At 31.4% G+C, this 16,340-nt stretch overlaps 1 protein-coding gene across 1 annotated transcript in view; it reads right to left on the reverse strand.

The window, feature by feature from the left end:
- Positions 1-3,415: 3,415 nt before the first annotated feature.
- LOC130902304 (uncharacterized) overlaps positions 3,416-16,340 on the reverse strand; it is a 39,294-nt gene continuing 26,369 nt past the window's right edge. The window contains exons 5-8 of the mRNA XM_057814330.1: positions 9,667-9,847; positions 7,224-8,033; positions 5,870-6,089; positions 3,416-3,736 (exon numbers count right to left, since the gene is read on the reverse strand). Of these exons, the coding sequence (XP_057670313.1) occupies positions 3,460-3,736; positions 5,870-6,089; positions 7,224-8,033; positions 9,667-9,847 (1,488 nt within the window). The 3' untranslated portion in view covers positions 3,416-3,459. The remainder of the gene's footprint in view (positions 3,737-5,869; positions 6,090-7,223; positions 8,034-9,666; positions 9,848-16,340) is intronic.

Here is a 16,340-nt window from a genome sequence, read left to right on the forward strand (position 1 = left end):
ACCTATCTACCAACTCAATGATATAGCTGTAAGTTAGTAATAACTTTTAGATTTTTTATGTTGTCACGTTTTTTCAATTGACTATTGACATTGACGTTTATCTAACCTCTAATGTAAAAAAACGCAAATTTATTATTAAAAACTTTAATATTTTTGTCAAAAAGATTTTATTAGAATTGACTTGATTTTCAAATTTTTACCTATGGTTTGATCATAATTTTGATTTTTTTGTATTTGATACACTTTTTAAGAAAAAACTCTTGTTAATCTCAAAATTATAGAAACAACTTAATTTATCAACCATTACAATTAACTGAAATGATTTCTTTTGATAGACGTTTTCATAACCTCAAATATAACTTAATTGAACTATCATTACCAACTTGATATCTCAGTAAGTTGGTTATAAATTTTAATTTTCATATGTTGGACAAGTTGTTTAAATTAACACTGAAGTTTATCTAATCTCTAACATGAAAAATGAAAATTGATTAGTAAAAACTTCAATATTTTTTGAACAGGCAATTAGCGATGTTTTTATAACCTCAAACATTTAAAAACATAACCTAACATGACTATTACTACCAACTTGATAATATTACAGTTTGTAGAATGACAAGCAACGTTTTTATTTTATTTAACCTCAGTTATCAAGCCGACAAGGGACCATTTTTTTTCTAGATGAATATTTTATTTTAAAGATATTCAATCTGATCAAAATTTTTGGCTTAAATTACATTTCTTTGTTTAAATTCACCCCTGTGCTTTACAAAATTTAAATCCGAACTATCAACAAAAATAAAATTAACTTTGAATGGAAAAATAGGCCCGAAAATTAACTGAGACGCATAATTTTTAATTGAGCTGTACACAATAGAATACACTGAGAAAAATTGTGTACAAAATTATAAGACACTTGTTAAATATTCAATTTTCATTTTGAAAATCTACAAAAACCCTTTGATCGAATCAATTTTTTTTTTAAAAATAGGACTTAGGTTTGTTTTCTCAGTGTGTATGTGGCGTTTTCCTTTAATTAGTTGGTAGAGATACACTGAGAAACGTTTTCCAATAATAAAATATGATGCAATTATAAGGAGCTATGAAATATCAAATTTTCAGTTTGAAGTACAAAATTCACTGAGAAACTGTTTCGAATGAGATGTGTAAGAACCTAAGAAATCTAATTTTTATCTTGAAATTTTGATAAATTGACGAAAATACTTTGATAAAAAACATTTTTATATCAAATTATTTTTTTTTAGAAAGACTTTGGATTTGAAATTCTTAGGTTTGTTCTCTCAGTATGTATGTTAGTTTGGTTTTAATTATTAGTACAACAGAATATACTGAGAAACGTTTTTCAATAAACTGTTCAAAATTATAAGAATCTATGAAAAATCCAATGTTAATTTTGAACTTCAGATTATACTGAGAAAAGTTATCCAATAAAATGTACAAAATTATAAGGAGCTTAAAATATCCAAATTTTATTTTGAAATTTTGAAAATCTACGAAAACATTTGGATCAAATGAGATTTTTTCATCTATAATTTTTTTATAATCAAAGGACTGTAAATTTGAATAAATCAATTTTTAGGTTTGTTTTTTCAGTGTATATGTTACGTTTAGTTTTAATTATTAGTACAACAGAATACACTGAGTAACTTTTTCAATGAATTGTTCAAAATTATAAGGATCTATGAAATATCCAATTTTAAATTTTAAATACAGATTACACTGAAAAAAGTTATCCAATAAAATGTACAAAATTTTAAGGTGGTGTGAAAAGTTTAATTTTTATTATGAAATTTTGAAAATGTAAGAAAAAATTTGGACTAAATGAGATTTTTTTATAATAAAAGGCTTTGCAATTGAAATTAAAATAAATTAGGTTTGTTTTCTCAGTGTGTATGCTGCGTTTTCCTTTAATTAGTTGGTAAAAAAAGATACACTTAGAAAAGTTATCCAATAAAAAATGTGCAAAATGATAAGGTGCTATGAAAAGTCCAATTTTTATTTTGAAATTTTGTAAATCTACGAAAAACGTAAAACATTTCGTTCAAATGGGATTTTTTCGTCAAATTATTCTTTTTTTTATTATAAAAGGGCTTGAAATTTGAATTGAGGATTTATTTTTAGGTTTGTTTTTTTAGTGTGTATATTATGTTTGGTTTTAATTATGGGCACAACAGAATGTGCAAAACTATAAGGAGCCGAGAAAAAGCAAATTTTCATCATGAAATACAGATTACACTGAGAAAAGTTATCAAATAAAATGTGTAGATCATAAAGTGCTATGAAAAGTCCAATTTTTATTTTGAATTTTTGAAAAACTACGAAAATAGAAAAAAACCGATCAAACAGTTCAATCCACGTTGAAATTTTTTTATTGAATAACTAGTTTTGGTTCTCTATGGAATCATTTTCAATTTTTCAACATATTTTCTTATTAGATTCTCCTATACGATCACCTTGACTATATTGAAAAAAAAAATCCAAAACTTTATTTTATCCTAAATCAATTCGCTACTACTATGAACTCGATTGTTTCAACGTTCAAACATTTTACGCTTATTAATAATTGAGACAGCTATTTATATAATTTTCGTTGACAGTATACAACGTCCATAAAAAGTATTAAAAAAAAATATTTATCCCAATGAGTATCGAACTATACTTATTATTTTTTATTCTTAACTACTCGGATTCTTACAAATAGTGGCATGTATGTAGATTTTATTTAGTTTGGAATTTTTTTTTTATTTTTATTTTCTAAATTTTAGAAATTATTTTTTTTACTTTATACCGTTCGAACGAAATCTATCTTCCTAAAAAATTTTGTGAATGTAACAAATCCACGAAAATTTCACTTCGAACAGTTGTTGTTTAAAAAAAATGTATTTCTCAATGTAATAATAATATATGGTTAAAGACTACAATATCTTATCATTATCCTGGACCTATGTTACGAGGATTATACGCAAAATTGTTTATTATACCTTGTAACGTCCTTTCGTCGAAGTTATGGTATCAGTGAATATTATTTTCTTTATTAAAAACTATACGTCAAGACACATTAACATAAATAATTCAACCAGAAACCGAAAACAACGATACCAAAAGCGTTAAACTCTGTGGGTATTCCCTAGAAACTCCCAAGAGACAAACGGCTGCTAAGTGGTGGGGAAAAGCGAAGGCGGATGCGTGTGCGATTAGCAATTTTACACCGCGAACGCCCAATTTCAAACTGCGCGTGAATTTGATGACAGAACACGTTCAGGATTTCTACCGTGAACAACTGACAACATTTTGATATCGGTAATATCAAAAAGAAGAACATATCAACAACCTCTCGGTGAGTTAGCAATATTTTGACATCCATAGCTTTATTTAGGTAAATAAAACGAATTGGTAAAAAAAAATAACTGTAATTATTCACATAAATCGAATACAGTCTTAATCCTCCTTTTTGCTACCGACCGTCTTTTTTTTCGAAAACAATTTTTTTATCAACAACTTTATAATATAATAAATAGAGAAAATAACGGTAAAATAGAAAGCATATACATCCAACATATAAAACTGGAACCAATAGAGATTCAAATAATTAACTCTAAGATGATGGGCTCCTTTGTGTCGAATAACGTATTCTATCCAATAAACAGCTTCTTCTAAAGGTGTCCTCGGTCTATCGTGGTACAATTCTCGACGAAACTTCGCGTTTTCTGCATATCTGTTACAAAAATAAATAAAAAATGGAACGATATTAACCTGTTACCTTAATGAACACACTGTCTACACCACTACTCATATTACACTGTCTGACGCACGTTTCGATAACCAAATTATCATCTTCAGAGACTGAATAAACGCTTTATTTTGTAATAGAGTAATTATGAATATTGATGTGGTGTAAAAGTAAACAGTGTGTTTAGTATGAATATTAACAACGTTTCCAAAAATTCCAATTTAGCCTCTTTCCCTAATTAAACGTAAAAAAGATACGGAAGAAGTAGAACTAATGGGAGGTTATACGTTTTGATTACCGAGGGTAAAGTTGAATATTTTTGACATATGAAATTCAACTATGTGAAAAGTGAAAAATATAAATTATACTTAAATAAACTTCGTAGCTTCCCGGTGCAAAATCATAAAAAAAACACAACTATAATTTGGAATTTTTGGAGTCGCCGAATCCATTTGTCGAAAATTAGTTCTTCCGATTTTACCAATAATTAGATTTGTAAATAAACAAATAACTTTACTCATCGAAGCCAAAGAAAACATAACCTAATCGAAGCTAAAGTAAACCTAACCTAATCGAATCCAAAGTAAACGTAACCTAATCGATTTCAAATTAAATCTAAACTAAGCTAAAGTAAACTGTCCTAAACCAAGCTAAAGTAAACCCAACCAATTCGAAGCTAAAGTAAATCTAACAATCGAAGTTAAAGTATACCTAACCTAATCGATTTCAAATTAAACCGAACCTAAACTAAGCTAAAGTAAACCGTCCTAAAACCAAGCTAAAGTAAACCCAACCAATTCGAAACTAATGTAAACCTAACATAATTGAAGCTAAAATAAACCTAACCAAATCAAAGTAAACCTAACCTAATCGAAGCTAGAGTGAACCGAAACACAGAAAATGGATCCGAAACGACAGCTCCAAATTCGAATGTAAATAAAAGTTAAATAAATAAAAACGTGGACTCTTCATTCAACCAAACCTCCATCTCCTAAAAATATGCGTTCACGGATTGGAATCTTTCATTTATTTCAAATATCCAGTTCAAAAATCAATCGAATAAAACCGGAAGTAATAATTTTCGCTATCCGGAACATCGATAAATGGATGCTATAATTTTGAAAACGTTGAAATAACGTGTTTTCATTATTATCCGCGAATTTTAGTTGTTATAAACAGTGTCAAATTTTATCATTTATCACTGGTCACCAGAATGCGTGTTTAGAATAATCGAGAAGAATGGAAGACAGTTATCTGGAAGGTCAAGATTCTTCAAGGACAGTAGCGCCGATTGGATGAATGGATTAACAAAAAAATGTACATGAAATACTTGAATCTCTGGTAATTAGACGGGTACACAGGCAAACGCCATTTATAGCGGGTGGCTACATCTATTAACTAACCAATGAATTAGGTTTTAGATGTTTCAGTTATTGTCACAGTATAATTAACGATTATGTCTATTTGCCATCGATTCGTCACGTGACTTAAGCTCCGTACCGTTTTTTACAATATTTTATTGGTATGGTGTCGTCAAGTGATTATCAATTTTTTGACATGTCTTCTCGACTATACCCTGTACATTATAAAGTGTTATTATTGTATTTCCTCCACCCCAAAATGAAATTCGACATTTGTTAACCATAAATATTTTGAATTTATGCTAAAATCAACTTGTTTAAAATGACAAATGACAATTTGAAGCATTAAGGTTAGAATACTCGTGATTAATTTTAGTATAGAAAATTTGACATTTAGCTATTATTTAGAAATAATATGGTAAAAATACCAATTTTTTACAAAGAAAATTCCTTAAAATTAATGTGGCGGAACAATTATTAAAATAAAAACCGCGTTTATCGATGAGAACGAGAAAATACTCGTGAAGCCGGTCCTGTTCTAATATGTTATCTAAGCTAAAACTTGGCGTACGCGCTAAGTACGTCTTTTTAAAGATCTGTATATCTTTTTTTTTATATAGAGAAAATTTTGGTTTGTTCACGGCATTCTAGAAATTTCGAGATTCCGAAATATCCAGAAAGTGTTTTTAATATATAAAGCAAGATTTTAGCACCCGCGAGTCCACGAGTTAACGGCATAGTACGTACAAGTACTCACTTTTTATTACTCAATACTTCCTCGATAGCAGCACTTATACTTTCTTCGTCAAGTTTAGCGAAATTTACAGTAGTCGACATGCCCATGGATTCTATTAATCTACTATTCAAAATCTGATCACCGACGACTGGTATAGCTACGGCCGGTACTCCATGATAAATAGTTTCGATGGTACTTAAAAAACCTCCGTGCGTAATGAAAAGCTTAGTTTTCGGATGTGCTAAAACAGAAATCATCTGTCCCTTATCTGAATCGAAGAAAGCCCCTTTTTCCTCAATTTTCATTTCAACGGTGATAATTAAACTGATGAAATTTGGACACACCATCCCCTGTCATTTAGACAGATCATCATCCTCGTTCACGCCACAGTTTCGCGTTTTCTCTCCTGAGTTTTTTGGGAGATTCTGGGAGGTCTTATCTTTCTGTTAAGAGTTAGGCTGATGGCTATACACTCTCGTCTTCTAATTCGAGTGTTCCTTCGCCTTCTTCATAGCTGTTCCCTGTTGTATAACTCGGCACTTGCTTAGGAAGTGCGGGGTGTTCTCTTGTATGAACACCTACTACTGTGGCCACTCAAATCCAAGTTGCCACCATAATTTTCAATCCTCAGCCATGTCTACTTCTCCAACAAGTATCCTTACATCTTCACCCACTTGATCATACCATCTTGGTCTTGGTTTACCTTTCCGGTTGACCTCTCCAACCTCAACTACCTAATTCTACTTTTTATCTCTCCATTCTCCATGAAAATCTAGGGAGAGAAATTTGGAGCGTAAAAAGCACTCAAGGCATCGGTGACTTTCCCATGTAAATGAAACCAATAATATTGTATGGGACCTTGATCATAGATCATACATTTTTTTTGGATTTACGATGTTACTTTCTGGTAAAAAAACAACCAATTCTTAAAATCTTGTCTCGATAAAATTTGTTAGGAAAAATAACCAAAATTCTTCAACAATTCTCTGTTTTAAAACGTCCATACTGTCAGGAGTTATAGATTAACTTTAGATTTAAGGTAACCCTACAGAAAAAAATCTCAAGGTGTTAGATAGTGACCGAACTGGCCATTCTATTAGACCGTGTAGTCCAATCCATCTACGGGGATCACCATCTTGTTGGAACGTTTTTTCCAAGTTACCGAGGAGTAGTCTAAAATTCATGACAACCACGATCACGAGCTGGTACATTGTAACAGTTAGTTATGGATATGAAAATCACGAGTTAGCGCTTAAATTACTTGGGGACGTCACCGATTTTCACGCTCCAAATTTCATCTGTCTAATTATCATCGTTGAAATAGAGGGGGGAGTGTGAACAAAGCTATTATTTTATCGATTTGTGTCGTTTTTACCTAATATATCAGATTGAGGAAAACGTTTCCGAATAATCACATTTGGAGGTTTTCCAACTGTTATATCTTCCTCTAATTTCCACAAGATCGTCTCTTTTCTTTTAGAAAATGCCTTGAACAAATCATCTTTCAATTGTTTGGGGAAATTAGCGCTTTTCATATTTGTTCCCATACTGAAAAGTATAACGCCGTGTTTAGATTTATCGAAGATTTCTTTTAAATCGTCCGGCAATTCCTTCGGAGGTCTGATGTGGAAACCACCTATATCCACCATACTAGGTACTGAGCTGGTCGCGGTGTTAATCGTAGGATGGGCGTTCATCAAAAACAAAGACGTGTTGTACTGTATCTTGTATAAATCCAAATCTTTGGAGATGTATTTGCGGACCAGCTCCGCTTGTTCGGGATAAAGAATGAATTGTCGGTTCAAATAAAAAGCCACGCTGAATAAAGTATTGAGACACCTTTGTAAAAAGCTCATTTCGTGCACGTAACCCAACACCATCTCCGTGTTAATGGAAGGTAAACTCGGATTCCCGATGAAATGATTAAGGAAAGTATTCGCCGGAAAAATTGAAAATACGACGAGGTGCGTGTTAAAATGCGCGGCTATAGCTTTGATCGCTTCGAAAGTAAATTGAGGAACGATGACACAATCGAATTTATCTTTCGATTTGAGAATTTTTTGTAGTTTTGGATCGTTGAATGCCGCTTCGGATACAACTGAACCGAAGCGATTGAACATCTTCAAAGCGGTTAGAGGAGTCTTCATCTTTTTGTCGTCAATTTGTGTTACTTCTTGGAGCATCGCTGAAACAATTAAAAGAGATAGAGGCGAGAGGTAAAAAGAAAAAAAACTGATATAATGGTAGCAAAAAAAGTTTTGGGTGAGCTTATTAGACGTACGTCGGCCATTTGGCTGATGATCTGGTTCACCAGGTTACAAAAAAACAGCAGAAAATCTGCAATACCGACGATTGGAGACGTGGGGTTTGGGAACGGTTAGCAACTGATGACGGGAATTACCGATGTTATTTTCTGAGAGTACTTCGTAGGCTTTTGCTAGAAGCTGAAGCAGAGGATAATCACGATTTCGTGGTAAAAGTCTTTAGCTCATAGTTATTGGTATGTTTAAGACGATAGCTTATGTTTTCTGAGAATTTAAAGTCAGTCTTCATTTTCAGCACCAATCTGAGAATTGGGTCAAGAGCTTTTAGAATTGAACGTTGATGCAATTAATGCGATGTCGTCCCTTCATAAATGGACCGTCAGAGAAGTGGATGTTTGAGAATCAATTTTGATAGCAGTGGGATATGAATATATCAATTTTATCATCAGAAATGGCAGTTGGATATTCAGAAGCTTCCTAACATAGCGTGTTAGACTCGATAGAAAAGTTACCGGACATAAAAATGGCGGCTGAGAAATGTTTTTGGTTACGACGAGAAAATTGGTGATGGGGTTGTGTTTTAAGTGTTTGAGTCTGAATCGGAATTGGAAATTTTGTAGTTTTATTGTGATCAGTACGAAATTCCCATATTCTGTTTTTGATCAAGCGTTCAAAGACTTTATCCAGGACGGGGAGGTAAGTTTCAGTCTTGTAGAGTCTTTGCCGAGTTTGGGAATGAGAACGTGATGGTGTTGGCTGATTTCCAACATCGAGGAAAGTGAGAAAGTCAAGCAGGGGTTGAATAAGTGCAGGAAAAGCTGTCTGTCTAGAAATTTCTTTCCGTTCTTTTCCCGGCTCAGCAGATCAGTACTGTCTGGGATAACGCCGTGGTCTCTTCTGTATGTTTTTATTTGCCAGCGCTGTAACATACAGCTGTTGAATTTTGTTTTCTACTTGGTTAAGATGCTGCTGAAACTGTTTTAAAATTTTGAAAACAGCCATCAAAAATGATGCCATGGGAAAAACTAGAATGAACGAATGACCTTGTTGACGCCTAGTTATCTTGAAGCTCTGTTTAGAATATTTGGAAATGCAAATGGTTGCTGCGAAGCTTGTTATTCGTGGTGCGAATGACAATCCGAAAGAAGATTGAGTTTCAAAAGTACTCAAACTGATTCAGATTTTCTGTCAAATGTCATTACTGGTGATAAGTCATGGTGCTATGGTTATAACCCAGAATTGAAGACAACGTCAATCAAACCTTTGATTTGGAAGTATTAAAACAAATTGTGGAACAGTTAACATCAAGAAAGGTTTATGTGGCAGACAGAAAACAGGTTTTTCCAACACGATAAGCAGCCATCTAGGTTAAAAATTGTTTGGGTAAAGATGGCATGGCTTGACTGGGGACTTCTATTCACGAAAAAAGGCGTAAAAGGGCACCGATTCCGCAACATTAAAAAGTTCGAGAAAAAAAACAAGGAAGGAATTGTCGGCCATAAACTGTATGTTTAAAAATCTTTGTATAAATCTCAAAATAGTATCATGACTTACTTTGTTGATCTGCTAAAGCTTTATCGAGGATAATTTGTCTATAAGAACCGTTTTTTGGTAAGTTTTTATCTTCAAATACAGTCAACATGGTAACGTCATGACCGTGTTCAGCTATACCTTTCATCAACTCCGTTCCCATATAAAAATGGCTCGGAGAAATGAACGGAAATATTCCCAAAACCTGTAACAGTAAATAAGAAAAAGATTCAATTAAATTCCTTGCACTTTACACTACGTTCCTGGCATATCTGGCCAAAACACATAATTTCCTTCAGGATATTTTTTCCTCTAGAACTACACTAACACACTCTTTTGGCGGTTACAGAATTTCCAAAAGGACAAATGTATGCTGAATAACGATACCAAAACTTTCCAGTTGATTTTTTTTACTTTTGAAATACACTTCTGAATCAACTTTTTCGCCTCGTCGGATCCTCATACTTGAATTTCTTTCACATTGTAGGTTAGGTTAGGTTAGGCTACTGGGTTTTGAACTTGTTACGATTTTTATGGAAAAATTGGTTACAACTTTTAAAATACCCCGTAAATCATATCACGACCCTATATTATCGTAGTGGGAATGTCAAAAGCACTGAACTTTATCTTAATCAATCACCCTGTATTAACAATGAACGTTTCGCATCGTGGATGATTATATATCTGATGAAACGTTGTGCCAAAATTTCTTATAAATAGCAATATCTTTGAGTAGGCATACATTTTTTTTTTGGGAAAGATGCCAAAGCACCGACATACTTTTTCTTGAGAAGTTACGAAACAAATTTTTACTGCGAATGTGATAAAAACTAGAAAATTCCTCACCTAAATTTAATGATGACGCTTGAAGATGGTCGTCCACCTGGATGGGATATTGAGGTTATAAGGAAACCAGTAGAAGATTTTATCTGAACAATTTGTATATAGAAAATCAGTTGTTGGACAAAGGACAATTATCAGAAGTCGTTTTGAACTAAAATGTGATATTATGAAGGTTTAGTGTACTTCGAAATTATCCCATACGGTCGACCTATCAATGCCGAGTTATATAGTGGATATGTATGAGGTTTTATCAGATAAATATTCATGTTTAGTTAACCAGTTGTAACAGGACAATGCTAAACCACATACTGCGAAAATTACGCTGAATAAAAGCACTTAGACTAGACCTCGTACCGTCAGATTATTAATTATTCAGATCCATGGCGAAATTGTTGCTTTTTTGCATCTGAGTCCAAAGAATTGTTTTATCGAGATTTCAAAGCCCTTGCTCAAAGTTGAGTTAATACTGAGACTATACATAATATAGTTACGCATTTTCCCGAACTTCTTTCTCAATAAAACATAAATCCTTCCACTTCTGATTTGCAAATTACCTTTTTTTTGGAGAAATCCTAGTCACCTTTCTTTTATAATCTCCTAACAGTTAATTCAGTCCGATATTCTTGGGACACGTTTTAGAAAAACCAATACACTTAAACGAGCCCAAGCGAGACGATTTGTATTCAAGAGAAGTTGATTTTGTCTCGGGACAACGAAGCGACCAGATCTCCGCGGAGCTATCTAGCTCGCACGCGCGACAATATTTAGTTTTGTTTGGTATTTATACATAGTAAGTTTAAGTAGTCGATTCTAAGACTACTATTAATCGACGTCATTAATGAGACACCCTCTATAGATATATTCGACTGGGGGGATTTGTTGACCATTACAGTACGACGTTTTCAGATATTTTGTGCTAGTTTAAGTTTGCCCCATGGAGGTTAATCACCATCTATAGTATTATAATAGACAATAATGTTCAGGTTGAAATGGAATAATGATAAATTTATTGATTTTCAAAATTGCAAATTTGAAAAAAAAACATTGCGAATTGTCACTGGCAATAGTCGAAATCAAACTAAATATTTGATCTAATGTCAATAATTAGCTGGATTTTTCTGAACGCGCGTATTATTGTCTAATATTCTCTATTTTTGTCATTGGAATGGGTCTTATATGGGCTTCTTTACAATTCGCCCTGGTATATCACTTTAACGATCGTAAATTATTTTTCTTTTGTTTATAATAAACTTTAACCTCACTTTTAAACGCTTTTGATAATCGTTAAAACAAGAATTATACAACATTTTTCACTTTCCTCGTATACTAAAATGTTATCAGATCAATGTTTGGATTATTTTTTGTAGTAATAACGGAAATTTCCATGAGAATAGGTATTATATGAGGTTCTTTAAAACTCGCCCTGGTATATCATTTAAACAATCAGAATATTTAGATACTTTCTTATTTATACAATATAAAGCATAAGTTTGATGCTTAATATCATCCATCGTTGTATTATTGATTTTAATTTCTTAATTTATTCGTCCATTGTTAATAATTAATTTTAACCTCACTTTTAAATACTTTCGATAATCATTAAAAACGAAAGTTTTACAACATTTTTCACTTTCCTCGTATACTAAAATGTTATCAGATCAATGTTTGGATTATTTTTTGTAGTAATAACGGAAATTTCCATGAGAATAGGTATTATATGAGGTTCTTTAAAACTCGCCCTGGTATATCATTTAAACAATCAGAATATTTAGATACTTTCTTATTTATACAATATAAAGCATAAGTTTGATGCTTAATATCATCCATCGTTGTATTATTGATTTTAATTTCTTAATTTATTCGTCCATTGTTTATAATTAATTTTAACCTCACTTTTAAATACGTTCGATAATCATTAAAAACGAAAGTTTTACAACACTTTTCACTTTCCTCGTATACTAATATGTTATTCAGGTCAATGTTCGGATTATTTTCTGTAGTAATAATGGAAATTTCCATGGGAATAGGTATATGTGGTTCTTTAAAACTTAACCTGGTATATAACTTAACGATTGGAATATTTAGATACTTTCTTATTTATACAATATAAAGCATAAGTTTGATGCTTAATATCATCCATCATTTTAATTGTATTATTGATTTTAATTTCGTAATTTATTCCTCTATTGTTTATAATTGACTTTAACCTCACTTTTAAATACTTTCGAAAGTTTTACAACATTTTTCACTTTCCTCGTATACTAATATGTTATCAGATCAATGTTTGGATGTTTTTTTATAGTAATAATGGAAGTTTCCATGTTATAATTTGAGTTTTGTAAAATTAATTCGAAGGACGCGTTACATAACCTCGTATTTTTATCTTCGTTTTTCATAAGATTATTATTTATTCAAGATATTTATGATACTTTGCTGAACAACATACAGTATCACATTTCAAATAACAATTCTCACTACCGTTCCTAATCTAAATGACCTTATTGACACTCAAATTAATGCCGGTTTATTTATCTTTTGTTGTTTGTGCCAGTTTAGAACATTAAGAACCCAATAAGCGCGTTAATTATATATGTATTGCATTATGTAGTTATTTATAGATATAATCACCTACTTTGAATCATAATTAACGAAAACAACTCTTTTATATTACAGGGAGAGTCAGTAATTTAAAAAAAAATTAGTAGTTCAAATACTAAGTGTTTTGTTATTAATATTTTCATTTGTAATTTCTCGCCCTAAAACTCAGTAACTAGCGATTTCAATACCGACCCAAGCGGAACATAAAAATCGACCACGAAGAAATCCGAATCTACCATAGAAGTCAGGGAAGAGGAAGGACTTCATTTTCCGTTTAGTTGCAGTCCCATAAACAAGACGGCGTTGCCAAACTGACAAACTCACTTCCAATCATTGGCGACATTTTGTATTGCATGCCTTAATCGTCAAGGTGATTATGTAGAGAAAAAATATTGTACCTTACTTTTGATAATAAACTCTTTTTTGTACATTCACCCGTCTTTTCTTTACAACCCATTGTAAATAAAACAACGCACGTATATAGTATATATCTAATTCTTTAGAGAGACGCAAAAAATATTGACAATAGAAAATCAGTATGTTTGACAAAATTGTTTTTGAAAACTTACTGAATGAAAGAATTTTTTTTAGATGACGGACGTTACAAATTTTAAATTTCAAAAATCGATCATTAAAACGCAATTTCAATAACTGGATCAACGGAAAACTCCCAATAATTTTAAATGTTTTTCATCTTTATTACTTTATTTTTTTTGTTTTTATCTTTATTGATATGAAAGAAATCTTCAAAAATTTTTCCAGTAATAATTATTTATTTTTATTAATAAATTCCCTTAAACCTGCTTAAAATTAACAATTGGAGGGTTTTAGAAAAAGGAATTAATCATTTTATTAAAAATGAACTTAAAAACTTGATGTAATTAACCAACGATGAATCCATGACCTTCCTTGTCCTTAACTGGTCAAAAAACGGCATTCAAAAACATCCCGTTCCAATGCTCTGCAGAGGAAACAAATCCTATATCAGTGCCATTCAACATCGACACAATAGGGCTCATCGAATAGTAGTAGTAGTGCTCAACAGACTGAATTGGCTATTGAAATTACTTCAATCTACTTTTTTATCGTACCTCGTAACTTTATACAAAAATAGAAGAAATTAAATTTTTACAAAAAGTTACTAGTTTAAATCAATTATGCGTATCATTACAGCCACTGCTCGATTAAAAGTAGCACTGTTTTCTCGAAATATAATCGATAAATTAGTAGTTCAAAATTTGAGTAAAAGAAATTTAATTGGAATGTTGACGTGAGAGAAGTCTTGGAATTTTCTAGCGATTTTTGGAATTATTGACGTTACAGAAATGTTATTAATATTCTATATTGATCTAAACTATTTAATAGTGAAATTAATCAATTCTGATACTAAAACTAACCTTATTCGCAACAGTGAATATAATCGATTAATTCTACAATCGATTTAAAGCACCGATAAATCACTAGATCGAATATTGGGCAACAAAGAATGTCTGTTTTTGAATGAATATTAATGATATAATTGGAATTTTCTAGCGATTTTTGGAATTATTGATGAGAAGTCTTTCAAAAATTCTAAATTGATCAAAACTGAAATAAATCCATGGCTATATTGAACATAACTATATTCACATCGCCTGAATAAGTGAATATAAGTTACTGAAAAATTAGTAGATCGAATTTTAAGGACAAAAAAAGATATTTTAGCAATGAAACTGAGTTTTTTAATGAATATCAACGAAAAATTTTTTCTTGAACGATTAGAATGATCTAACAAATAAAATAATGGGAAAAGTTTAATAAAAACATAGAAAAACAAAAAATTGTATGATTTATAGGTTCAAAGCATGTAAATTAATGTAAAAAGATACAACTATGCTTACTTTATTATTGACTAAACAAGAAAAACTTTAAATTTATCTGATTTTTCATCTAATTTTTCTTTAAAGAACGTCCTCCATCCATGGGACATGTCGTATGTAATAAGAGAAGCTCTCTCAAAACTATATTAACTGATATTTCATTAAAACATTAAAATGTCGATAATTTCTACGATCTATACAAATTCTAATATTTCTAGTCAGTTTGTATATAATTTTAAACTGATTTTCACAAGTAGAAAAGTTTTATTACAAATGACCTTTTATATAATACTGAAAGACTCACCTTGTAACTTCCGACATCTTTGACACAAAATCCAATTAAAAGTACGTTTAAAACAATGAAACTTCTCATAAACATAGCACACAAATGTTAATTATAACAGTTTTAAAAATAAAATGATATTTGCTACACCTGAAAGGTATTCATCTGCTAACAAAAGCTGTATCGGATCTGATGGATGGTTACGTCCATGCACGACCGTTTCTCGTCTACGGCTCTTTCGCCATTTTTAATAACGCGAAAACATCAGCGCACTAGCCGGATTTTTCAATTTATTCTACTTTTTAGATACATAGATAAAATAGATGTTTGAATAGTACATTTCGACCAGAGATTAATTATAGAATTAATTGAACAATTTTGACATAATTGATCTTAAATAAAAATCGAATAAGTCTGTACTTATCGTTTAACGTCGTATATACAGTGCTATTAAAAATATTTATTGATGAAAATAGTACAAATAATTAGAATTCTTTAAAGCAACACCGCCCACGACACAATTTCGTTGGTTTGAATGGTCGAAAAGCGTCCCCGAGGGGTCATCGTCTTCCACTTTTTTCCTACCTTCTCGGAAAGCTAAATTTGAAAACGTATCGTTGATTGCCGATTTTTCCGGCGTTCTTAATATCCCTCTCCTCCAAACGTGCGCACGCAGAACGTATCAAGTCCGCACGTTCGCTGTTACTTTTAGAATAGACCCTGTATGATGAAAAAAATTATTTTGCAGTAACAATAAATAATAAACATCATCCGTGATCACAGAACCATTAATCGTTTCAGGGATACAGCACTTTTTAGTTAATATTTCCTTAACTTTTCTTCTGTTTCAACTTTTACACGAAAATTAAATTAAATTGATTATCGAGATATTCTTGAGGTCGTCATGGACAATATAAATATATGATTATTGAAATTTTGACTGGAGATATTATAAATCCGATTTTATGGTTCAATTCATTAATTAAAAAGAAATCTTAAGTCATAACAAATCTCATAATATTGTTTGGATATCTCTTATTTTCGACTTTTTTTTAAATTTATAACATTTTTTTATTGATATTGGAAAGAAATAAGTTTAATACGAGAGCGCACGG

Source organism: Diorhabda carinulata, chromosome X (genome assembly GCF_026250575.1).
Source record: "Diorhabda carinulata isolate Delta chromosome X, icDioCari1.1, whole genome shotgun sequence".
NCBI lineage: Eukaryota > Metazoa > Arthropoda > Insecta > Coleoptera > Chrysomelidae > Diorhabda > Diorhabda carinulata.